This window comes from Cricetulus griseus, chromosome 5, assembly GCF_003668045.3.
Source record: "Cricetulus griseus strain 17A/GY chromosome 5, alternate assembly CriGri-PICRH-1.0, whole genome shotgun sequence".
NCBI classification, from domain to species: Eukaryota; Metazoa; Chordata; class Mammalia; order Rodentia; family Cricetidae; genus Cricetulus; species Cricetulus griseus.
In genome coordinates, this window is record NC_048598.1 from 117,986,801 (window position 1) to 118,012,302 (window position 25,502).

Consider the following 25,502-nt stretch of genomic DNA (forward strand, 5'->3'; position numbering starts at 1 on the left):
ACGTGAGCTACTCCACCATCTCTAGGAGCTGAACCTGGCACTGTTAATCATTTTCATTATGAGGATCCAGAAATCAAGAAAGTTGGGCCAGACAGTGGTAGCGCACGCCTTTAATCCCAGCACTCGGGAAGCAGAGGCAGGCAGATCTCTGTGAGTTCGAGACCAGCCTGGTCTACAAGAGCTAGTTCCAGGACAGCTTCCAAAGCTACACAGAGAAACCCCTGTCTTGAAAAACAAAAACAAAAACAAACAAACAAAAAAATGTTGACACTTGCCAGGCGGCATCTTTAATCCCAGCATTCCAGAGGCAGAGGCAGGTGAATATCTGTGAATTCAAGGCCAGCCAGGACTGTTACACAGAGAAACCCTGTTTCAGAAGACCAAAAAAAAAAAAGTGGGGGGTGAGTCTTAAACTAAAAAAACTCAAGAAAGCCACTGTGGTTCAGTGAAGACACCACAGACTGCAGAACCCTGATTCCCTCATGGTGTTGCTGCAGAGCTTCATATTATCACCATTCAATAGCTGTAACAGCCTTTGTGAAAACTAGTATAGTCAAGGTCGGAGCTTAAGAAAATAACTTTTAATCCATCTTTAAAACTTTCAAAATCTCAAAATTTCAAATTATTCCAAGCTACGGTCAAGAGTTAACCTGACACTAGACTGGCAACATGGCTCTTCGGATAAAGGTGCTTGGCACCAAACTTGACACAAGTACAAGTCCCAGAACCCACGTGGTGGAAGGGCAGAACAGACTCCAATGTACTGCATCATGTGTGTCCTACCCCCAACACACATGAACACTAAAATAAACAAATGTAAAAAAAAAAAAAAAAAAACTTAAGTTCACACAGTGGGGCCAGGGAGATGGGTCCACAGGCAAAATTACTTGTTTGTAAGCCTGATGACCAGAGTTCAATCCCAAAACCCACATAAAAAGAAAGAAAAAAAAAATTGGCAGATGCAGGGACTAGAGAGCTGGCTCTACAGTTAAGAGAGCTTCCTGCTCCTGCAGAGGACCTAGGTTTATTTCCTAGAACTCCATCAAGCAGCTGCAACCTTCTGTAACCCCACCTCCAGGGGATCCCACACTCTCTGGCCTCCTCTGGAACCTACATGCCCATGGTGCACATAAACTCAACCAGGCACATGCAAGTCTTTAAAAATACATAAATATAGTTTTTAAAGCCAGGTAAGGAGAGCACAGCAATAGGAATGAAACCCTACCTCAAAAGTGAAGGTGGGGACACGGAGGATGGAGGATGGGGGATGGGGGATGGGGGACGGAGGTGGTGTAAACGACAGGACGGGACAGGATGGATGACACCATGACAACACAAGTTCACCCAAGCTCCTGCCCTAACTTCCCAATATCTGAAGGTGATATTCACTCACAAGCCTGGAGACACATGGCCCAGCCTTTATATTTCTGACAGCTGATGGGGAGTGAATAAGATGATGTCGACTTCAATCCCAGAGAGACAACACCAAAGCAGGGACACTGGATAGCAGTAAAAGAAACTATTTTCTACCCTAAAGGCTTGCTATCACTTACTCTTGGTTTACCAGGTCCTCATCCTCTGAGGATGATGCTGTTTCCTCCAGGTCCCGGGCCATCACAACTGGCATTTCCTTTAGAGTTTGTCATACAGTCAACAGACAGAGGCCTCAGAGACCTTTCTTCCTTGCAGTTTTACTGGAACAGACAATATGGATGGCAAAGACTCCTGTAAGAAAGTCAAAGGATTTCAAATACTACAAAGTTGGGCACTTCAAGATTTTGTGCATAACCTTTAAAATGAATTTGAAAAGGAATACATTATTCAGCCTCTGGGAACTCAATCTGTCACAGCGCAACTCATATGCCACAAAAATCAAGATTTTTTTTTTTTTTTGACAGAGTTTCTCCGTGTAGCCCCAGGTATCCTGGAACTCACTCTGGGGACCAGGCTGGCCTCAAACTCTTGAGATCTCCCTGCCTTTGCCTCCCCAAGGGCTGGGAATAAAGACATGCACCACCATGTCCTGCTTACAATTATTTTTTTCCAAACACAAGTGTCTCTGCTGTATCTAAAAGGTTGTTACTAAATTTGACTTCCTCACTTTTCATATACAGTGAACATAGCATGCACCAAGAAGGATAGGCTTTAGGGCACTCTGACATGGAATGGCTGATTGCCTAAATTTAGACAATTTGTTAGACAAATCTGATCAGGATCAAAATAAAAATTCAAGGTTCAAAACACTTGTACCAGTTAGACAGACTCTAGCACAAGCATACAGACGGACATGATGCTGTGTTTCTAGGAAAACCAATTCAACTTAATTTTTAATAAAAGGGTAATGAAAATATTTCCTCTCGCCAGGGATGACACAAATAGCTGGGGCGACAGATAGTCAAACACTCGTAATAAATATTCTGTTACTAAAAATCACACATTTTAATCCGAATCTAAAGCAGACACAAAAACTGGGAAACTTCCAGCTCTGCATTTCTAACTTCAAACTCTTTTCTGTGGAGGAAAAGTTCATGTTCATTGTTGGAGAAGAAAATAGAAACACATAGAAAAAAAAACCGCTCATTACTCAAAGATAATTGAGTAATTTTCCAGACTTTTGTTTGTCTGTGCATTTTCATATACCGTAAGACTCTAAACAAACGAAACAACTGCAGCAAGCAGCAACAGCAACCAACCCCCTCCTACTGTACTCATCTTCAGCAGAAGTGGCTAGTATCTACCAGCCTCGGTGATTCTTTTCGGACGACTCCTAAGGAAATTCCTCGATCTTCCCCAAAATGCCTTAGAGTCTTTTAAGTTAACCCAAAGTCTCCAAGCAGGAAGGATGCCCACCTTCCCTTGGCTCCCGGATGAGCAGGACGAGATCGGGTGCTCTGACAAGAGACACGATGCCAAAGGGAGTCCTTGCCCCTAGAGGGAACTGCCGCCAGCCCCACCCCAGCTCACCCCAACCCGGGCAGCTCCGCAGGTGCTCCGCCCGCAAGGACGCGGCGACTGTGCCGCAGCGCTTCTGCCCAGCACGCCCGGAAGCCAACAGCTGCTCTGGGGCTAGGAAGGAAGCGCAGCGGCGCTCGCCCAGCCTTGGAGCGCACCTCCCGGGAGCGCGCCCGACAGGCGTTTACCTGTCTCATCTTCTCATGGCTCGGGGCGGGCAGGCGGGGACCGCGCTCTGCTTCACCTCCCTCCTCCTTCCCCAGCCGGAATCAACGCAGCCGCCGAAGGCTGCTTCCCCCCGTTACTACAACAACCAACAAGCAACCGCCTGCTCGGAGCCACTGCGCAGGCGCCTGCCAGGGGCGCGAACAACGCTCGGCAGCGGGCTCAGACGGATGGCGTCACCACCGCGCGCCCAGGCGCCGGCGCAGAGCCAGGCTGTTGCCAGGATTTCTTGGCTTCTTTTCTTTCCGCGTTTTCCCCCACCCCTAAAAGGCTGACTCCAAACCCAGAGTTTCGCCACGCTAGACAGACGGGTTTACAGCGTGAGCGGCGAAGCGGGGAAAGGCTTAGGCGGCGGCAACCGCTGATTGGCAGCAAAGGGGTTCACTCCCTATCGCCTGCTCGACCTGAACCAGCCCAGCCAATCGGAGTGAGGACTGACAGGAACGACCCAATCCTAGAGCTGGGCTGAGGGTGGGGGCGGGGACAAGTGGCCCTGGTGGACCTGGCAGTGGAGCTGTCCTGGGGGAGCTGGTTTGTGGATGCCGCTGATACTCTTGCTGCAGTAGTACTGGGTCCTCAGGTAGGAGAATTTGGAATGCGGTGTAGGTGTGCGTGCTGCATACTAATGAGACTAAAGGCAGAATTTAGGAAAATGGGGGTTGCCTGGAAAACTACCTTTTGGGAGGGAAAGAAGTCTAGAAACGGTGAACAAGGGGATGCTAGGGAAATGGAGAAGGTTTGGTAAATTCTGGGGACAGATAAATGAACGAGAGCCATCACTGTGAGCCTAGCTCTGCAAGGAGCTTTCTCTTTTTCTCATGTAATTCTCTGGTAACCCTCGAGATAGATGTTTATGTCCCTATTTTACGGGTGAGAAAACCGAGGCTATGGAGACTCCGTGACGTGACTGAGAACCCCAGAGCCGAGTGGTGGAGCTAGAATAGAAATCTCTCTTTATTGATTGCTAATTAGCATTGCATCAACTCTGACCTGGGCCTGAACAAAATTTGGGAGTTGATGTTGTAAACTCCGCCCCTCCCACCACCTCAAAACTAAGATCTGTAGAATGGAAGGAATAAGTTCTGCATTCTGTTGAAAGGGAGCATGTGTGTGCAGCTTTTTTACTAACCCATATTGAGTATGGTGTTGAGAGGAGAAAATAAAGAGAAGTGGATCTTGGCCTGGGTTGTGAGTGCCTGTGAGGCCCAGCAGACTCCATATGGTTAGACTGGAACAGTCAGTATTTGGGGCCTGTTTCCCCTGAATTCATGATTCCTTTCCCTGAAGCCCTTTTTAGTTGGATTTTGGTCACTTATCTGTCTGTGCTGGGTAGTATGGAATCATACTGAAACATATGACCACAGTGATAAAAAGGCAGCCTGATAAGTTTCTTACAGCTTTCAGGCCAAAGAAGTTAGCCTGACAACAGGTAAATGAAAGGCCAAACAGATGATGATCATCGTGATAAATTATCTCTATGGCATCCATTTAGACCAAACTGATGGGAATTGCTACTCAGCGAAGCTTGATCTAAACAGAAAGTATAGAAACTAGCTCTTCTGTCGTCTGACGTGTTTCTGGTATGTTTAGCTTCCTCAAAAAAATGGCAACTTTGGTGCACGTGATGGTGCATGGCTTTAGTTCCAGCACCCAGGAGGAAGAGGCAGATGGATCTCTGTGAGTTCAAGGCCAGCCTGGTCTATGTAATGAGTTCCAGACCAGCCAGGGATACATAGGAAAAAAACCTGTCTGATGGCAACTTCATCAAAATGTTCTCAGGGAAATAGTATTTCCACAGAGTCCAACAGACCATGACACTCCGCCATATATTTATTAGCCGTGTAACCTAAGCACATCACTTGGCTGTTACTTCTGACCTCCATCTGCAAAATGGAAATACTAATAGTGCCTGCCTATCCCGTTATAGGGAGTCAGTAAAATACAACGTTAGATGTGTGGGGCAAGTATAGGAAACAAGTACCTCAAAACTGATAACTAGTGTAGTTTTTCCTGCAACCCAACACCGAGCCATGGAAGTCTCTTTAAAAATCTTTTAGGTTGTTTTAGTTTATGCAACATGATGTATCTGGGAGCCAAGCAGATACCAGTTGGGCAATCCCACCATAGCTTTCACCCAAATGGATGATACGGCTTCTATAAGTTTGGAAGGATGTGTCTTCAGTATCGAGGCATCTTGAGTAGAGCCACCTTGGAGCCACTTGTGTTGCAAAGGAGTGGCATGAAGAGATGAAAGCATAGTACTGATTCCAGACATGGGAGGGAATTCTGGCTTACAGCAACACTGGATTGCTGGAACAAAGGGAGATGCTCTGCAACTTGCTGCAAGGTGTGCTGTTCATTCACGCTCATTAGAGTGACTGAGCATTGGCAGCAACTCAAGCTTTACCCAGAAATCCATTCTGTTACTTTATAGAAACACTACTGCACCCCATTTCTTCTGTTCCCCTCCTTGCCATTTCTATCCTGCTGGCATTTTTACCCATTGCATTCTTCTTTAGCCTCTGTCACTCTGGGCGGAGATCAGCACACCTCTGCTTAGGGTAAACATTCCTGGGCATCTTACGAAGTAAAAGTGGCGTGGCCAGAAAGCAGGGTGGGCCCAAAGGACTTGGAGAGGAATCTGTGTGAAGTGTCTGCTGGTGTCACTCAGGCCAGCTTTCGTGAGTGGGACACAGATTAACCACGGATGAGAGAACCTGTGACCGATGAGGAAGTACCTTCATTGTGCCCTCTTTGTTTCCAAGGCAGAGCATCCTCTCCTTGAGGGGAATCATGAGCCGCTTCCTGAACGTGTTACGGAGCTGGCTGGTTATGGTGTCCATCATAGCCATGGGGAACACGCTCCAGAGCTTCCGAGACCACACCTTTCTCTATGAAAAGCTCTACACTGGCAAGCCAAACCTTGGTAAGAAGTCAAAAGCGCTGGCTGAGCACCATATCACATCCTGTAATCCCAGCAGAGCAGGAGGATAGGGCAAGAAGATTGAGAGTTCAAAGCCAGACTGGACGACTTGGTGAGATCCTGTGTCAAAAAATAAATTTATTGCTGGGCATGGAGGTGCATGCCTTTAATCCCAGCCCTTGGGAGGCAGAAGCAGAACCCTGTGAGTTTGAGGCCAACCTGGTCTACAAAGTGAGTTCCAGGACAGCCAGGGCTGTTACACAGAGAAACCCTGTCTCAACCCTCCTCCGCCCCCAAAAATTAATTAATTAAAACAACAGAAAGAATGTAAAGAAGTGCATTCTGTGTAGTTAATTCCTGAACTGGGCTATATGTCTGAACAACCCAGGCTGCTTAAGGCCTATCAAAGCACAGGTACTTATTTGCATCTCCAAATCTAATTACTAAACCTGGCTGGGAATCCAGTTCTAGAAATATCCAGGTGGTTCTGCTGCCTAATCCAGCCTTGGTAGCCACTAGAGTAATAGAATGTGTGGGACACATTGACTCCTTTTCCCCAGTTGTCTCCGGATACCTCCCATACATTTGACACTGCCCTGGACAATTTGTGTGTTCACAAGCACATGCATAATGCCAAGTAAGGAAACAGAATGACATGTTAACTCTGAGATACTACTAGAAAGCCATAAGGAGGCATTTTACTGTATCTCAGTGCCGTCATCAGAAGTCAGGGCATGGCACACATGGGTCATAGTCTTTGTAGCAGGTAGACAGTTACCCATCCAAGATCATCACAAATGTCTCTAAGTGAATACTCCAAATCCCTTCGAGGTCTTCTCTCAGAGTAAAACATGCAGCTCACAGTGGCCTTTGCCTACTCACTTAGCTCTCCACTGCATATCTGTGCTCTGCAGCTGGCACCTCACCCCGTTGACACTGGGGTACTTGGAGCTACGGCACTGATTGACAGCAGCTGACAGCTCTGTCACATTTATAGCTAACCCAGATCCAGGCTCTGACCTACTCGTTCCTCTGCAACATCTAGGTAGAAGTGAAATTAAGTAGGCTGAGGCTTATTTTGAACGAAGTTTGAATATAATGGGAATGAAGAACCTGGAAAGTGAGCTGGAAGGATGTGTGTGTCGTATATATACATATATATGGTATACATCTCAGTTGTCATGGAACTTGTATAACTGCACAGGATTTTAGAAATAATCTGAAAGTGTAGAGGCCAGAGAGAGAGAAAATGAGTGTGTGTGTTGGCAGAACAATGCTCTAGATGGCCCAGACGTGTAACCTTTGACTTGATCCTTGTCAGGTTTTGAGTATCTTACACTAAAGAAATTTCTTCAGTCTTCTTTAGGAAAGCCATCAACTTGGTTTCTAAAGAATGTGTGGCCAAATGGCTGACATTTCAAATATTTTTTCATTACTATCTAAAATGTCTTTAGTGTGAATTTAGTAGAGTTGTCTGGTTTCCAAAGGCTAAAGAATTTTTAAAGCCTAAGTGAATGTTAATAAACCATTCAGTTGTCAGCTTTATCCATTGTTTTTTGTTTTGTTTTGTTTTGTTTTGTTTTTTTGTTTTTGTTTTTTTACCCCCAGTGCTGGGAATCAAACCCAGGACATCTTATCTTGCATGCTAGGCAAGTGCTTAACAACTGAAATACTTTCAGAATTTTATTTATTTATTTATTTATTTATTTATTTATTTATTTGAGTGCTTACTTAATAATTTATTTATTTTACTCAATAAGAGAGAGATCAGCAAAACAACTAGCTGTGCTTTAACAGTTTCAACGTTTGGATCCACTGGGTGCTTCAGTTCATTGGCTCTACATTTAAGTCACACAAGCAGGGTGCTTCTAGAAAATACTCATGCCAGGACTCATCTCTAGAGAATCCGATATAACCGGTCAGGTGTCCAGAGATTGGGAATTTCTTAAAACTCCTTCAGGTGATACAGAAAGTGCTCAGGGTCAAGAGCCACTGTTATGGTGAAATGTGACTCAAATTTTCAAGGCAAGATATTTAATACAACAGCATCACAGTGAAGCCACCAAGAACAGAGGCCCCAGAAAAGCCCAGAGAAATAGAATTTTTTCCACTTCCATGTGCACAAGAAGCCATTCTGGTTCGAGCACCGTCCCAACAGAGCAGACCTTAGACCTCTGAAAGCTTGTGTCTTGAACACATCTACATTCATTGGTGCTGGCGTCTGGTCTCCCCAGCAGTCTGCAAAGGCTATGTATGGGTCCTGCTAGGCATCTCTGTGTTAGACCATCTCTGCAATATTCCCTTCAAGCTGTAGGCATCTGAAGAGAGCTGAGCAGCCCTCAGAATTCCTTTCATTCTGGTCCCCAGGGGCCCCCACAGGGAGGTCAGGCTCCACTACCTTCTGTGACCCACCAGGCAAGCAGACTAGGACAAAGCTCACCTCAACCCTCCCCTTCTCACCATTCTTGTTTTTTACTACACAGTGAATGGCCTCCAAGCCCGGACCTTTGGGATCTGGACGCTGCTGTCATCTGTGATTCGCTGCCTCTGTGCCATTGACATCCACAACAAAACGTATGTCAGGGAAAGAAGGCCTTTGGCTTCCTTTCGTTGCCAATCAGGCTCCAAGAAGGTGCACTGCCCTGCTGTTGGGACCTGTTAAATCAGTTTACTGCATTAGCATAGAGCATAGAAAAGGGAAGTCCTGTTGGACCATTCCATCCAGGCCTGACATACCTATAGGCCTAACAGATCATAGCGAATGGCAGTGCCATTTTCCAGTGGTCTGCATCATACCTCTTGGCTGGAGCCCACCTTCTGTTTAGTTTAGCCCTGAACATTTGTTTTGGTTTCATTTCTCAGTGCTGCTGGATTAAATGAAGGTTAGCCCTGAGCTTCGTTCCCTAGCCACACACATACCTTTTACACATTCCTCATGAATCAGGAACCACCAGAAATTTACGAAAAGAGAGAAACTCACAAGCTGAAAGAGGCCCATGAAGAGGTCAGTCAGTAAGGGAAACATGTGCTGCCTCTCCAAAGAGTGAGAAAGCATAAACAGGTACAGGCCATCCTAGCCTTTGGTCTAGATGATGCCATACCCAGTCCTGGCCACTGGAGGGGGCTCAAGCTTTCTTCCCTGCAGTAATCACTGTCTTAAAAAAGCATCCATTGCTCAGTTCACTGGGTGAAGCTGTCAAAAGGCCAACCTTGCACTGAAATTTTTTTATCTTGTCCCTCCCCTCAGCGTCTACGGAAGAGAGGAAGCAATAATATTTATGACTCCTCTCTGATTTTGCCAAGAGCGTTCACCTAAATGACCTTGCCTCAGTCTCTTAGCAACCCCTTGGGGGAGAAGCTAGTGATTTTCATTACTGAATTTGTATTATAAATATTAAAAATTCAATTAATTTAAGCAGAGAGAGACTGACTCAAGTGGGATTTGAAGCAAGACTATTAGCCCTTTGATCTTTCCATCTTTATTTTTAATTTTTTTTAACTTGAAACTGGATTACATGTCCTAGATTGGACACATATTTTTAGAAGCAGTATGGTTTAGTGGAAACTGCCCCGGGGCCAAGAATGGAAACAAGGAAAACATTCTGCTCTCAGTGTTGCTGGTAACTGGGTATATTACCTACTCTCTCTGCACCTTGGTCTCCATCTATAAAAAGGTAATAGTTGGCTGATGTGCCTCTCTGGGTGAATGAAAAGAAGGGAGGATTGGATAATCATTTTTGAGGACCTTTTACCGCCTTTCAGAATTGCTGCTGGCATAAGGGATGCAGCCTCTGTTTGCTGTGAATTTAGAGTGAGCAGAAAATTCATACCTTCACCCCTATTTCCCATCTAGCTTTCCCTCCTCTGGCCCAGAGCAGTTGCCAGTGCTGAGTTAGTGATTCCAGTCATGTCTAGCGTAGGTGTGATCCATGGACCTCTCACGCATCCTGAACGTATTCTCTCCCTAACCAGAGACTCAAAACGATCATGCACACAGGGATGTGCATGTACACACACATGCCCCAACATGCACCAGTATGATAACCAGTTAAAGACACTGGGTCCTTGAAAAGGAGAGGGAGGAGAAGGCATTCAGGGGAGGCTAAGGGTGCACAGATGTTTCCATTTCTGTAAATGTTTATTTCTTAGAATATAAAAGTATCCAGCCGGGGATCTAGCTCAGAGCCAAAATGCTTGCCTGGCATTCATGAGGCTCTGAATTTGATACCCAGAACCAGAAAAAAGGAATTGGAACCAAAAGTATCCAAATGTTAAAACTGGTAGGGCTGTCTTGGTCACACTGCTTCTCTACTTGTAGTGTATCCTAATTTTTTTCTTATAGTTTAAAAAAAAAAAAAGACACCCTAAATTTAAGTGGTTAGCAGCCACCTCATTGTCAAAACTGAGGGTCAGGTTCTCCTCTGGAGTTGCTGCATGTCCTCCTCAGACCAGATCTTAGGCCAAGACATAAAGTAGCAAACCTGTACTCCAAGAGCATCTGAAGGCCTCTTGCTGCTTAGAACATTCATTTATGGTTCCATCACGCAAACGCTGGCTGGCACATGGCCAGACACCTGCTAGGGTAGGCTTAGGCTAGCAGTTTGCACTGAGCACATAAGTATCTTGGTCCAGAATTGTTGCACTGCCTAAGACTACCATCCAGATTCTCCCATAGCTGGGTTTTCTCTGCCTTGCTAAGTCATAGAGGCCCACTGTGGCTGCTTGGCCCATGCCTCAAAATACCTCTTCATTTGCCCCCGGGGATCGAAGAACTTGATGTGATTAAATAGCCAGGTGTTTCTGAGGAATGAGTGTCGTCTCAAGTCATGTCACTCATGTCAAGTCAGCTGACACCCTCTGCAGTTCTGCACCAAACATGCAGTCAAACATTTGCTTTTCCGTTTTTGTCTGTTCCCTTTGCAGACTCTATCACATCACACTATGGACATTCCTCCTCGCCCTGGGACACTTCCTCTCAGAGTTGTTCATATTTGGAACAGCAGCTCCCACAGTTGGTGTACTGGCACCCCTAATGGTGGCAAGTAAGCATGGGGCCACCCTAGACCCCTGCAGTGGTGACCCCTGCAGTGGTGACCCCTGCAGCAGTGGTGGGGCTGGTGTGGAACACAGGTGTGCTGGGCTTGCGGGGTGCAGTTTTTATGTCTACCACTGATCTTTCCTATGCCTTGAAGGTCTCTCAATCCTGGGTATGCTGATTGGGCTCCGGTATCTAGAAGCAGAACCAGTGTCCAGACAGAAGAAGAGAAACTGAAACTGAGGCCAACCTTGCCACCTCCAAAATGCCATCATCTTCCACCTTCGCTGTCTTCGTTCTTCATCCTCTGTCCTTAGATCATGTCTTTTCAGCTGTGACATTATCTCTTTCTTCTGGGTTCAACATCTTAAGCCTTTGAGGTTTTTTTTTTTAATGTTTTTAACTTTTTAAGATATTAATACAGAAAAATTATATAACATGTATGTATAATTTAGAGTCATTTAAGAAATATTCTGTTACTCCATCAAGATCAAGAAATCCTCAGAAGCACCCCCATGTGCCCTCTCCTAACTGGACCCCCACCCCCGCCAAGGCTCCCTTTTCCAGTCTTCCACTTTTTCCTTTTATCTCCATTCCTTGATTTGACTTGTGTGGTGGGAACATGAGAACTGTGAAACTCAAGCTGCTGCCTGCCCAGAGCAGCTGCACCCAAGGGCTGCTTCAAGGGGCTGTCCACACATACCAGGCTCCTTTCTGCTGCTGGACCCAAGACTCTGAACCACCCAAGGGACGGGCAGTTCTTCCAAGAAGGGCTGCCCTCGGTGTAAGCAGGACCAGCCTTCTCTTTTATCTACAGGTGGATAAGGTTAGAAGAGTCTGGGCTGTTTTTAGACCTTTTGGTCAGTTGTATTTGTGTAATGCGTTTTATAATAAATAGAAAAACCATCTATTGTGATCAGTCTGTGTATTTTGACCTTTCCCGAGAGCCTCTTTGCCCTCCATGAGCCCCGACACTGGAGCATCATAGCTTTCAGCATCTTTACATCCACTGTAGAGAGCAAGATAGCTCAAGACCCAGGAAAGCCTGGCCGCCTCCAGCTCCTCGTTGTCGCTTGTTTACTTGTGTTCTTGATGCCAAATCTCTTCTTCCATCTTCACCTTCAGGATTCTACTTTGACCTCTCAACAGTCATGGCCCTTTCCATTCTTCCCAAAGAAGTAAATTCTTGAGAACAGATAGAGAAAGTAGAACAAAGCAGTCTAGGAGAAGCAGCTGTGACCGAATAAAGAAGCAAGGTCAATGCCTCCCCATGTGAACAGCAGAAACAAGGTCAAAGCCTCTGTGTGAGCAATGCTTCCTGAGCACTGCTCCAGCTTGGCCACCCACACACTGTATATTCAGCAAGCTGGTCATTATTTCAACAAATACCTGTGAGTATTTGTCCATGTTAGACCCTCAGGATGGAGACATGAACAATAGGCATGGCCATGGATCTCACGCTGTCAAGATAACAGGTTCCACAGAACAGCCAAGAACTTCAGACAGAATTCTGTAAGGAAGCAGGTGTTTGAATCAAGAGGTGGAGGGAGGAACTGTTGCAGGATGATCTTTTTGTGCACTGTGAAGATGTGTCACTCAGATTTGTTTAATAAAAAGCTAAACAGCCAATAGCTAGGCAGGATTTGGGGGGCAAGAAGGGACACCCAGCAAGCAGCATGGACATTACAAAGTAAAGGTAACCTAGCCGTGTAAAAGCATGTAGATCAAAAGATATGGGTTAATTTAAGTAATAAGAACTAGTGGGACAAGTCTAACCTAAGGCCAAGCTTTCATAATAAGTCTCAATGTCGTTATTTGGGAACTGGCTGGCAGGATAAAAAGACTTGCTACAAGGAAGACATAATTAAACAGACCAGAAAGATCTCCCTGAGCTGTGGGGCTTCCACTGAGACTCAAATGCCTGGGAAGTAGATGTTATCGAGCATTTGGGGCAAAAGGAACAGCAACTGTTCAAGGAATGAGGTCAGTGAAGCTACAGAGGGGTGAAGGCTTTGGCTATGAAAGGTAAAAGGTTGGAAGAGGGAAGTGGCAAGGGTAAAGGAGGATGGCTGATGTTTTCCGTTAAATACGTAGGAAAGTGCTTTAGAGGGAAAGTTTGCCTCAAATGACTAACTAGTAAAGATGGCCTGGCTGTTGTAGCCCTAAAAAAAAAGACTTCCTGGGATTTGCTGGTGTTTTAGTCAGGTCTCTAGCTCCCTTTGACTGAATTCTTTCAGCTTTGCATGGCTCTGGCTTCTCATTCAGGCTGGTTTCATTTATATTGCCAGAAGAGAATGCAGTTCCAGACCTCAGATCCCCATAGCACTGGAAAGGCAGCTCTATGGGAAGAATTGTCTTCGCCTGCTCACAGTTTTAAGAGGGCAGCGTAAGAGTAGGACTCAGTCCCTCCCCTATGTCTAGGGGAGCATGGTTTCTCCAGACAAGAACTGATAAGAAAGAGTGCCAGAATGTCATGGGCATGGAGCACATCTCAAGGCAGGAAACACGCAGGGACAGCTGTGAATCTGGTAACCCATATAAGTTGAACGGAGTGGAGAAGAGCAGGGAGGACCATCCAGGAGAAAGTCACCAAGCTAGAAATAAGCTGTGGACACTGGCCAGAGCAAGCTGGTGTGGGTCTGGGGTGATCAAACAAAAGACTTCAGCTGCCCTTTGAGGCAGAGCCAAAGACAACAGTGGCTTTTTCTCTTGGGGAGGAGCACATTCCAGCATATACACAGTAGTGGGAAAGTCAGGGTCACAGGTTGGCCACTCAGTTGTATCTTCTATGTAGGCGGTCAGGAACCTTTAAAGTCTGTTAAAAACTCCAACAGGATGTTACACCCTTGTCAACAAAGGACACAGATGTTCTGGCCCCAAGCCCTGCCCCTCACCCCCAGCCGTCACCCAGACAGTCTCAGAAAAGAGTGATAACCTTGTGGGAGACTGCCCAAAGCTGCCACTACCTCACCAAATGACAAGGCAGACTATTTTGAAAATCTTTATTGCCTTAAAATATCTGGTAATATAAACAGAAAATACAAATTCTGTTTTTTTTAAATAAATGGATTGAGTAAACATGTCCATTTTGAACAGTTGAAGAAAGAACACCTTTCTCTTGACAGAAAGTAAGGCACCTTTCCCTCCCATCCCTAACACTCCTTCCATCACACTGCTTCCCTCCCGTCCACTGTGTCTACACACAAAATACAAACACACATGTATGTACACACAAGTGGATCTCCTCTGGCCTGGCACCCCAATACTGCAGGCAATCTAGCTATTGTTGTATACTAATGCCATGGCCAGGGCCAGACAATGCAGTGGTCTTGACCTGAGTTGCTCAAGGCATAGGAGATATTAGTTGCCAGTTTCTATTGGAGGAGACACTACAAAAGCCACGAGTAGAACCATCAGCCTAGGTGAGGAAGGAGGTCAACCAGGATTGGTTTAAAAGGAGTCCTTTTCAATGTAAAATATCTGGCAGATTTCACTAGCATAGGCAGGGAGGGGGTTTGGTTGTGCAAATACGGTCCCCAACATGCCCAGGTTTATGTTTACCTGAAACAGACATAATGTCTATTTTAACAGCTACCTTCTGCCTCTTTCCTCAGAGAGAGCCTTGGGTGTCAGAGTAGAGCAAGTGAGACAAACTTTCAGTAAAGGTTAGAGTCACGAGCCGCAGGGCTGATGGCAGCATTTCCCATTGCAATATCCAATGAAGACATTCTGAGTGTCCTGGGACACTGGAGTCCCCGGGCAAGCACCTCTTTTGTAAGAAAGCCCCTTCCCATGCCAGCTCAAGCTACCACCTCAGAGCTACACACACACTCAAGGTAGCCCAGCACTGTTGCACCTAGGCAGGAAGCCCTCTCCAATCATTTTCTCCTTCAGGGCTACAAGAAAGGTTTTGTCTGGTTTATTGGTGTTTTGTCTCCTTGACTCTCAGGAAAGAAGGTCGAAAGGGAGACTGCCATGTTTGGTCAGGAGGGCCAAGGCCGAGAGTCTTGATAGAGCTGCCTTTGTGGAATGATGGGCTCTGACGGAGGCTGTACCATGGTGCTTCCTCATCGTGACCCTGAGGCAGAGCAGCTTGTCTGTTCTCAGTAAGAACCGGGCTCCGTGTGGGTAAGTCTTAAGACATTAGAAAAAGTTAATATCCTGAATAAGCTTTCTTGGGATAATTCTGCAAGCATTCTCCATGAGAGAAGGGATAAGAGAAGGCAAGGGACCAAGCAAGGATGGACTCCAGCACCCTCTGCCAGGCTCTCCCAATGCTAGCCCCAAGACCTAACAGGGAGAGAGGACCAGAATCCAGACTGCATCTGGAGAGAGGTGAGGTTTCCCACAAGTAAACCATCCAGGTTCTCAGAAAGGGCCCAGTAGGTATAGGCACTGCCTTGTAAGTCACAGATCTTCCAGCTGCTTCCTCTAGAAGCTTCTCCATGAAGATCTAGGTGCTGACAGTGACAGCTAAACAGAGCCAAGAGGTGAGTGTCTGTGTTCCTGAGTCTCTGCCACCTCTCTTTCCTCTGTCTCTCTCTCAGAGACGAGCCTCTGACACAACGGTGGGCGTGGGCACCTTGCTGATATTGCTCTCTTCATCCTCCTGGATTTTCTAGAAGGTAAAGAAAACAAGAAGCCCTGTGATTAAAACACACAGACCTCCTCCCCACTGGCTGAAGCAGATCCCTGTCCATGATGGATCAGTGTGAGTACAAGGGCAAGAGGCTACCCACTGCCCCCCCCACCAGAGAGTAACTAAAAGTCATAAGGAAACAAGCAAGCTGTCCAGCCTGAGTGTGTACCCCCAAATACTGCCCCCCACCATTACCATCCGTCAGAGGGGGCAAAGTCAGCATCCTGTTCTGACAGTCCTAAACTCACCTCCCCATGCCATCAAATAGCTGCTCCAGGTTCTGGATTGGCAACTCCCTCAAACACTCCAGCTAGCCCAACTGGGAAGGCGGCCCCCAGGGCAAGGGTTATTATAATGTCCATTGAATGGATGCCATCGAACAATTCTAAGACACCCTGTTTAACTGTATATCTGAACTCAATGGCTGTGTGGTTATCTGTACTCAGAGAGAATAATACTATAGAAGCTTTTGGTGGAACCCAGTTTGGACTTGGCTTCTCTGGGGGAAGGGTAAGGCATGGAATTCATTTATAAGAGGTCTTCTGGCTCACACTTGTTAAGTAGGTTTAGGATTAAGCATGGCCTGGAAATTCTCCTGTAGGGTCCCTGATACATATTGCCAAGTTGGGCATCTGGCTATCTTCTACTTGGCAAAAGGACCTTGAACACAGACAAGAGCCAGCACTGCTCAGGGCCCAGGGGAGTGTATGCAGGGCCAAGCTAGAGGCCAATGCCAGCTGGACAAATTTTGTCCCTAGGAATGCCTGGATCCCATCCATGGCAAGAGCCACAGCTGTAGTAACCCAGTCTTGTCCTCAATCTTGCAGGCCCTTGGGCAGCAGATCTGCCTCAGCCACTAGGAACCTTCATTCAGACCACTCACAGCTGACACGGTCACTCTCTGCATTGGACACACACAATGTACACATGCCTGTCTCCTCTGAGGCTACCACCTCAAAACTGCCATCAAAAATAGGGCAGGCATAGGGAGGCACATCTACTGTCGAGGTACTGGAAGAAAAATGGACACCCAAGGTTTCACAGTCAAGGTGACATTATTCACTCTGTCCTTAGTTCTCTCTTTACCTAAACAGTACATCTCACTGGTATATAGGAAGGCCTGGTGCATGCCCTGTCGTCACTGGGCTCTGACAATGTGTTTGTCTCCAAGTCTCTGAGTTACACTGACTGCCATGGGGTGTGTAATGATCAGAGCTCCAGAAAAAAAAAAAAAAAAAAAACCGATGTACCGGCCACCGTAGCTTCCTTCATGTCAGTGTCAGTGTTAACTCTGACCTCCCCTTAGTTCCAAGGAGCTGCAAATGCCAGCGAGGACCAGAATACAAAGATAAGAACTGGGGATATAACATAGGGGAGCCCCATTACAGGAACGTAAGGCACCGACCCCCTTTCAGTGCTGCTTCTTATAGTCTATCCTCAAGGACAACTCCACTTTGATTGAGACACTGAGTATTTGTGCAAGGATCTGGCTCCAACAAGAGCGAAGTTTTACAAAAACTGAAAAACTAAACAAGATGGAAATATGCTTATCTGTACATGTGAGGCGTAGAGTGTAACTGATCATGAAGTCTTTCTTTTAAAATGGTGGTGTGTGTGTATGGGGGGGGGGTTAATGTGTGTGTGTGAGTGTGTATGAGAGTATGTTCAAGTGAGTTCAGGGCCTGACGAGGGCATCAGATCCCCCGAAGCTGGAGTTGCAGGAGCTTGTGAGCTGCCTGATAGGGATGTTGGAAATTAAACTCCAACCCTCTTTTTGACGATACATATTCTTAACTGAAGAGTGATCTCTTTAGCCCCTCTCTATATTAAGCAAACATACAGAGTAGAAAAGGAGATATATACATGTCCATAGGTTATAGCACTGGTAGATGGACTGGGGATACAATTATGATGAGCTATTTACAGTATTAATATTTAATATATATTAATATGTAATATACAAATATATTTTATTTATATCTCTTGTTTGCCTTTATCTTCCAACTTAAACACAGCAAAATCTCATGTCATAAACATCACAGCCCAATTAAAAAATTTTTCACCAAAAATCTATTTACTGCAGATACCTATCATATACTTATTAGCCAAAGTATCCTAAATCATTGTCTCCTTACATACAACAGTGAAAGCCCGTGTCCACGGTGGCCTTTGCTCTTCACACTGGTCTAGATAACATCTTTCCTACCCTAGGCACCCAGTAAACACTATTATAGCCTCCTCCCCTTTCAATATGCTGCCTGGCAACTCTAGAATTTGGTATCGGAAGACAACAGTAAAGAACCAAAGATTCTCACTTATTAACCAGCACATAGCCTTGGATGCCCAAGGCACTGCATGATAACTGATCCATTTTTCCAGGAACTACTGTATACTGAACACAGCAATCCAGCTTCCACATTAATCCCTATACTACTTATTATACTGTAGGAGGCACAGCAATCCTTATGCTCACAGATAAGCACCAGGGAAACCAGAAATGTTAAACACACTGGGTTGTCCCTCCAAAGGGAGGGAATGCATTACTGGATCCACCCAGAAAGCTGGGAGCAGGTGTGGTTAATAGCCTGGTGACCTTTGTGACCACACTGGATCCTCCCCGGACCCTTATCATAAGCTTGTTTTCCTCAGTCAATTTATGGAACCCATCTTTATGGAAAGTATCACATGTATTTTACAAAGAGTTTTGATGTAATCACCTCTGATCTTTATTTAGCTTTCTTTGTTCATCGAGAAGATTTATGTATGCTTTGTTATACACATGGGATGAAGTTATTTATTGCCAGGGAAGTTTTCACCAAATTGTGTTATGATTAATTAAACCTAAAATAAACTATGCAGGGTCAGACTCCCCAAGTCTGAACCAACACCTGCTTTGGTTCATGTTGAACCAGACCGCCTTCTTGCCTCCTGAAGATCATTACTCTGCCAGCTTTGGTGCTCTGGTGGTCGCAGAGACCCCTGCATTAAAATGGTAACATCACACTCAAACCAAGCAAGTTAACCAGCCACTAATTATGATACTGCTTATAACAATCAAAAATAATTTTAATGTCCAAACAAAAAATTGTTAGATAAATCAAGACTTACTCATATAAAAGAACAGCGTGAAGTCATTAAAAGTATATTGCAGAAGACCAGATGCCTTGGAGTGTTGCAGTAATTAGAATAGAGTCTATGTAAGGAGGAGGTGGAAGATGAGGAAGGGAGGGAGGGAGGAAGGAAGGAAGGAAGGCAGGAAGGAAGGAAGGAAGGAAGGAAGGAAGGAAGGAAGGAAGGAAGGGAAGGAGGGAGGAAGGAAGGGAGGGAGGGAAGAAAGGGAGGAAGGAAAGCCAAGCATAGTGGCTCAGGCCTGCACTCCCAGCACTCATAAAGATAAAGCAGGAGGATCACTCCAAGTCTGAAGCCAGCTTGGGCTACACAGTAAGTTCTAGACCAGCCACAGATAAATAATAAGATCATGTCTAAAAACAACTAAACAAAAACTAAGACTTAGAGATGGCTGGTTCAATGGTTAAAGCACCCTCCAGATAAGTATGAGGACATGAGTTCATGTCCCTAGAACCCACTCAAAGGATGGGTGACCATGGTGACCCACCTGTAATTCTAGCACTCTGAAGGTGGGGACAGGGAAATCCCCAGAGTAATCTGGCTAATCAAACTAGCTATATCCATGAGCTATGGGTTCAGCTAGAGATTCTGCCTCAATGTAGAAGGTAGCAAATGGCCAAGGAAAATTCCTAATGCTAACCTTGGGCCTCCACATGCAGGCCCATAACCACCCACACATATGTAACCATGCATACACATGAAAAAGAAAAAATGTGGGTGTACACATATCCATCCACTGCATGCAAGGACATACATAAATACTAAATACTGTGTTTCTAGATAACAGAATTTCATCATGATCTGAAGACTTTCGTATATTTGTATATTGTATATTTTTGTATATTTGCTGTGCTATTTTCAGTTTTTCTACAAAGGATATATATTATGTCTGTAGTGAGTTTGGTGTGGTGGTGTGGGGTATGTGTGTGTGTGTTTGTGTTTAACAGATATCTTACTTTGCTTGCTCACACTTGTAGTTCCTTTCATCCTCACTTGCATCTGCCTCCCTGATATGATGCTTGGGACTGAACTTAAGGCTCTGTGGATGCTAAGTGAGCAAGCATTCTGCCACTGAGCTCCTCAGGCCCCTCTCAGACTTAAGCCTGTCATTTTGGTTAAAGTGATTTCTGGCTGAATAGAGTAGATGGAAAATACTCTTCTGTTCTAGAACATGCTCCTGGTCTTCCCTCCTCTTCCACTGCCATCAGCTTCTGCTTCTTGACTTGTCCTTTTAGAACCTTCTGGCAACCTGTTGACTCCATCCCATAACTCTACCTAAGAGGCTATTACCACCACTGTCACAGAGTGATCAGTCCAGATGCCTATGTTCCTTTGCTAGTCACTGACTCCAAGATGATAACTGTGAAGCTAAGGACCCAAGACTTGGTTAGGAGCCACAAGAGTAGATGCTGCTTAGGAGTTTATGACAGCAATAATAGTGTTCTGAGGGATGTAACAAGGAGACTGGACACTGGTTGAAAGTCAAAGAAAGGATGGAGAAACAGCTCAATAGTTAAGAGCACTACCTGCTCTTATAGAGGACCCAGGTTTGGTTCCCAACAACCACAGGGTAGCTCACAACTACCTGCAACTCCAATTCCAAGGGATATGATGCCCTGGGCTCTGTGGGCACTAGGCATACACATGGTACACATATGTACAAGCAGGCAAACACTCATACACATAAAAATAAATCTTTTGAAGATTTTAGAAAAGAAAATGGAAGAAGATTCTAAGAAAGAGGAACAATACTGGAACCCATGAGGAAATTGTTTGGATGCCATGTTTATACGAGATGAACTGGTCTCACAGACACCACAAAATCCACTTTCTCTGAGCACTCCGGTAAGCCCCACCTGTGTTGCCACACCCTTATCAAAGGCTTAGGACCCAGATCCTATCCCCACCACGCCCCACACACTCACAGTCTCAGGAGCATCCTTGTTTGCCCTCTGTCTCCGAAGATCTGCCTTGATAAAAGCTAAGGTCAAAAAAGAAGGATGTCAAAGGCAGAGTCATCAAGCTGGTAAGTTCATACAACAGAAGCCACCCCCATTTCCCTACAGATCACAACTCTCCCAATCCCACTTTACATCAAGATGGAGCTGGCATCATCACTCATCTTGAAAAGGTCCCAGGTCACTGCTGTCCTTGAAAGGCAAAAGCCAGTAATGATGCTGGCATTTACTTAAGGGCCTCACACACACTGTGCTAACCACCAGCAGCAAATCCTCAACTGTGCAAATTAGGATCTGAGGCCTCCAGGGCCTGGTCCAGTAGCACAAGCTGTGGAAGTCAACATCAAACATGGGCCTTCTGATGCCAAAAGCCACTCACCAAACAGATATCCCAAACAGAGATCCGTCAAACCCTCCCATCTGTTCCCCACATTTGTGATCCCCATTGTCATCATCATACAAGACACAGGTTCCAAATTGCCAATATCCCATATGTAGTCTGAGCCTTATCTTGCTCTCAGGCCTCCACTCACCAGTGAGAGCTGATCCAAGGGCAAGGAACACACAGAGGAAGATGTTCCCAGGCTCAGTTCCATAGTTGTCAATAATCTGGCCTTGGGAGATGGTGAAGATGATCCCAAATACCTGGAGAAATGTACAGAAGGCAGGAAACAAGGGTTTAATTGACAGGGCTTTGGGGAGGATTAAGATGCCATACTGAGCCTGCGGTGGTGGCACACACCTTTTTTTTTCTTTTCTTTCTTTTCTTTTCTTTTTTTCTTTCTTTGTTTTTGGTTTTTCGAGACAGGGTTTCTCTGTGGCTTTGGAGGCCGTCCTGGAACTAGTTCTTGTAGACCAGGCTGGTCGGTGGCTCACACCTTTGATCCCAGCACTCAGAAGGGAGAGGCAGGCCAATCTCTGAGTTCGAGGCCAGCTGGTCCTGGAGTGAGTTCCAGGATAGCCAGGGCTACACAGAGAAACTCTGTCTTGAAAAAACAGCAACGAGTCGGGCATTGGTGGCACACACCTTTAATCCCAACACTCGGGAGGCAGAGGCAGGCGGATCTCTGTGAGTTCAAGAGTGCCAGAATAGGCTCCAAAACTATACAGAGAAACCCTGTATCGAAAAAACCAAAAAAAAAAAAAAAAAAAAAAAAAAAAAAAAAAAAAAAAAAAAAAAAAAAAAAAAAACTAGCAATGAAAGATGCCATACTGTAACACAAGATCAAACAAGCAGGGAACAAAAAGAAAACAGAGTTGTACCTGTGCTGAGACGTTGAGGAGACCAGACGACACGCCTTCAGATTCTGGATACGTGAGCTCCACAGCAAACTCAAACCCCAGGGGCAGATAGCCAGTCATGAAGAAGCTGAAGTCCAGACCAGAGAACAAGGCGATGGAGAGCCTCCAGCACAAGACTAGGAGCCCACCTTTCCCCCAGACCCCCTCCCCTGATTTTCTCTTCCATTCATCTGATCTCTGCGGACATTTAGGCCTTGTGGCCAGTGGGTCTCTAATGTCTTCCATGTTCTTCCCTCTAGCCAGCGATGACACATTAGCATTTATGAAAGGGGCAAAAGTGCCTGGTGTGTTTCACTTTCATCTGAGAATATGTGGTCCAGGCCCACGGGCTCTAGGTTAGAAGGGGAAGTCCCTAGACATTGGGCTACATCACCATGGATCTCTGGGACCTAGGCGTTCTCCTTATTTCCTCCCCAACGGGAGGCAGCTGAGAAGGACTGAGCCAGGTATCTCTCCCAGCTCAAACTGCCTGAAGGAAAATAGTTGGGAGGTAGAGCCCAGAAAAGTCCCTGCAAAAGGCCTACAGCTCTATGTATTTTCTTACCCAACACATCTAAAAATGCTAGTTCTAATTCCTACCCTCACCATGCTTCCTTGTGTCTTCACACCATGGCCTCTTTCCTTCCAACCACCCTACAAAGTTGGCCCCACTTATCTTCATAAGCTCAGAGCATTAGGTAACATGTCTGTGTTCTAACAACAGTTGGTAACAGAACTGAACCCTGGACCTGAAGCCACTAGGAATTCCCTAGCACTCCAGATGTCTTGAAGGGCATATAGTTCATGCTTCATTCCATGCCAACAGGACAGCCCAGCTACCTGAGGTGACTACTCAGTTTTTGTTTTGGTTTGGCTTTTTGTGTTTTTATTGTTAAGACAGTCTCTCTACATAGCCCTAGCCATGTAGGGAAATAGAACCAGACTGGCCTCAGACTCAGAGAGATCCTCTGTCTCTGCCTCCTGGGTGCTGGCATTCAAGGCAAGCACCCCTCCATCTGGCGTTTGCCTCAAGTATTAACAACACCCCTTGGCACCATTTCCACATCTCCTGAGGCCAGTGAGGAGTCAGCAAAGGGCACATGCATTGCATCTCTGGCTACTGGGCCACTCTAGGAGCCAGGGGATGTGTTTTCCAATTGAACATGTCAGACATGAAACTTACCCCAGTGTGCCAGCAGTGATGAATACCACCCACAAACGCTCCAGGTTTAAGGTGAAAGTGTACACCACCATGCCCACCAGAGTCATGATATACACTACCAGGGTTGTCTCCCTATGGATAAATGCAAAGAAGTTGAGTCACGCATCCTACTTTAACAGCACCCATCACTAATCTGTTCATTCCACCAGGGCCTACTGAACACCTCTTCTATTTCTATCTCTCTGCAGTGTGCTGGCACACCAGCTTTCATAGAAGCATCTCCAGATAGGTGCAGAATACTAAACCAATGGTTATCCATTTACAATAAATGATCACACCATGACCAATGTTATAAAGAAGAAGACTAGGTAGATGCTAGTCTACTCTCTGCATGCTCTCTCCACAAGCCTAACCTGTCATGTCTTATACATGGGTAAGAACAGTATAGCCCCATGCTTCTTCTGTCCCACACCAAAAAAAATGAGGCGGGGGTGGATAACCAGACAAACATAGGCTGTAGTCAAGGCGGTGATGGTCAAGACACCTTAAAGCTTTCAGTACTGCTTTCTACACGTGATGTCCCAAACCCACAGCAAGGCTTGGCTTGCTGAATCTCTCTGGTAAGTTCTTCCTGCGACTCTTTGCACAGCTTTTCCTGTTGAATCTGTTGAACCAGAACTACTCTGATCCAGACAATGGAGCTGGAAGAGAATGTTCTCTAATCCCAAGATAAGGGCTTGACTCCAAAGCTGAAGGGAGAACCTACCGCCTACTGCCCACTGCCTTTCTCTTTGTGCCTCTCCCACGTTCCTCCCCTCACTCCCGTCACAGTGTTGGCCACCCAGAACTCTCTTATGGCCCTGATTCCTGCAAACAGACCTGCATTCTGCTTCCTGTACCACTTCCCGTAGGGTGTCGCCTCAACACGCCCTTCTACCCCTCCTCCCATGAGCACCAAGACTCAGGGACAACCTCTCCAAACCTTTGCATGTCTGAAACCTGGAACACAGTGGTACACCAGCAAGCACACTATGGTATATGAAACTAGTAATTTTATTGGGGTTCAGAGTCTGTTACATACTTTGCATGTGTTTATGACTGCAATCAGCCCTGCAAAGAAATCTCTGGTGACCAATGAAGAAACAGAGGTTCGTTATTACTTAAAGTCACTGGCTGAGTAAATGCAGAAGGTAGGATCTGATCACAAGGTGGGTTTGGAACATGGGCACCATCTCAGGCTGCATACCGGAATACTAATCTACTATGCAGTTGCATTTCAGGAAGAGGTCAAAGCTGTAGCATCTAGAAGATGCTATTCTCCCCAGGTTTTGAGAATGAGGGACTTCTTCCCTTCACCCCAATCTACTCCCTCTATTCCCACCACCCTGCAGAGCGCATGCTCACGAACATGAGTCATTCTCAGTGTTTCTACAAACTAACCAGACAATAAAAAAAAGTTTTATCATGTTTGTTAAACCACAACTCTATCTACATACCATGGCTACTTAAAAAACAACAACAAAATAGACCTCAATGCCCAATTTCTAGCCTCCAACCTAGAGTAAAAAAAAAAAAAAATCCAGGAATTTGGAGTGGAAGAGAACTGATTGACAGCTGGCTCTGCACACTGGCTAAGGACTGGCTATGTCCTCCTCCTGAGAGGTCAGAGCAAGAGTCTCCCCAGGCCTTTACTACATTTCCTAATTCCTCTAAGGCCTCTGGCTGCCCACGACCCTGCCAAGCCAACATTCCAATCCCTCCTTTTCCTACTGCAGGGCAGGCTGTGGAAAAAGGGACACTGCTGTCCTCTTGCCTGGGGGTGGCCAGTCTTCAGTGCTTTTGTATCTGGCTGAAACAAGCAACTAACAGAGACAGAGAGGCAGCCAAGCTTCGCCAGCAATAATTAAGCCAAGCCAGGCTCCTCGTTGGAGTAAGCCTGGAAGCCACATGCCCAGGAGTGGCCTCAGCTGGCCTTTGACTAGGCCAGCCAATGTGAGACTTGACCTGCCCAGACACACACAGAAGTGGGTCTGTGTGGCAGAAAACAGGCCTACCACTGTCTATAGCCTTGACACTGGGAACTCCGGAGGCTTCGGCAAAGCAGCCTGGAGTGCTGCCTACCCCGGTACAGGACCATCCCAGCAGCTGACTCATAGCTAGAGTTTACTGAACACTCTGTGCGTGAGGATCACCAGAGG

At 45.9% G+C, this 25,502-nt stretch overlaps 3 protein-coding genes across 13 annotated transcripts in view; 1 reads left to right on the forward strand and 2 right to left on the reverse strand.

The window, feature by feature from the left end:
- Positions 1–3,322, reverse strand: part of Ttll5 (tubulin tyrosine ligase like 5) — a 237,788-nt gene extending 234,466 nt beyond the window's left edge. For 9 of the 11 annotated variants that reach the window (XM_027418564.2, XM_027418563.2, XM_035444822.1 and 6 more), the window contains exons 1-2: positions 3,141–3,322; positions 1,554–1,725 (exon numbers count right to left, since the gene is read on the reverse strand). In XM_027418564.2, the coding sequence (XP_027274365.1) occupies positions 1,554–1,627 (74 nt within the window). In that variant the 5' untranslated portion in view covers positions 1,628–1,725; positions 3,141–3,322. Of the gene's footprint in view, positions 1–1,553; positions 1,726–2,850; positions 2,873–3,140 lie in introns of those variants that run through there. The other 2 variants (XM_027418555.2, XM_035444820.1) reach the window with 2 other exon arrangements.
- A 262-nt stretch (positions 3,323–3,584) lies between these two features.
- Positions 3,585–12,043, forward strand: Erg28 (ergosterol biosynthesis 28 homolog). The gene is made up of 5 exons (XM_027418571.2): positions 3,585–3,757; positions 5,943–6,103; positions 8,584–8,674; positions 11,024–11,142; positions 11,293–12,043. The coding sequence occupies exons 2-5, from the start codon at positions 5,971–5,973 to the stop codon at positions 11,370–11,372; spliced, it is 423 nt and encodes a 140-aa protein (XP_027274372.1). The 5' UTR covers positions 3,585–3,757; positions 5,943–5,970; the 3' UTR covers positions 11,373–12,043.
- Positions 12,044–14,122: 2,079 nt separating this feature from the next.
- Positions 14,123–25,502, reverse strand: part of Flvcr2 (FLVCR heme transporter 2) — a 56,548-nt gene continuing 45,168 nt past the window's right edge. Inside the window, exons 6-10 of the mRNA XM_027418553.2 lie at positions 23,326–23,436; positions 22,125–22,230; positions 21,395–21,506; positions 20,829–20,884; positions 14,123–15,753 (exon numbers count right to left, since the gene is read on the reverse strand). Of these exons, the coding sequence (XP_027274354.1) occupies positions 15,679–15,753; positions 20,829–20,884; positions 21,395–21,506; positions 22,125–22,230; positions 23,326–23,436 (460 nt within the window). The 3' untranslated portion in view covers positions 14,123–15,678. The remainder of the gene's footprint in view (positions 15,754–20,828; positions 20,885–21,394; positions 21,507–22,124; positions 22,231–23,325; positions 23,437–25,502) is intronic.

Bases quoted from the DNA above. Each gene is read 5' to 3' on its own strand.
- Erg28 (XM_027418571.2), top strand. From the start codon at position 5,971: ATGAGCCGCTTCCTGAACGTGTTACGGAGCTGGCTGGTTATGGTGTCC. The intron at 6,104-8,583 runs GTAAGAAGTCAA...TTTACTACACAG, and splicing joins CACTGGCAAGCCAAACCTTG to TGAATGGCCTCCAAGCCCGG. The intron at 8,675-11,023 runs GTATGTCAGGGA...TTCCCTTTGCAG, and splicing joins ATTGACATCCACAACAAAAC to ACTCTATCACATCACACTAT.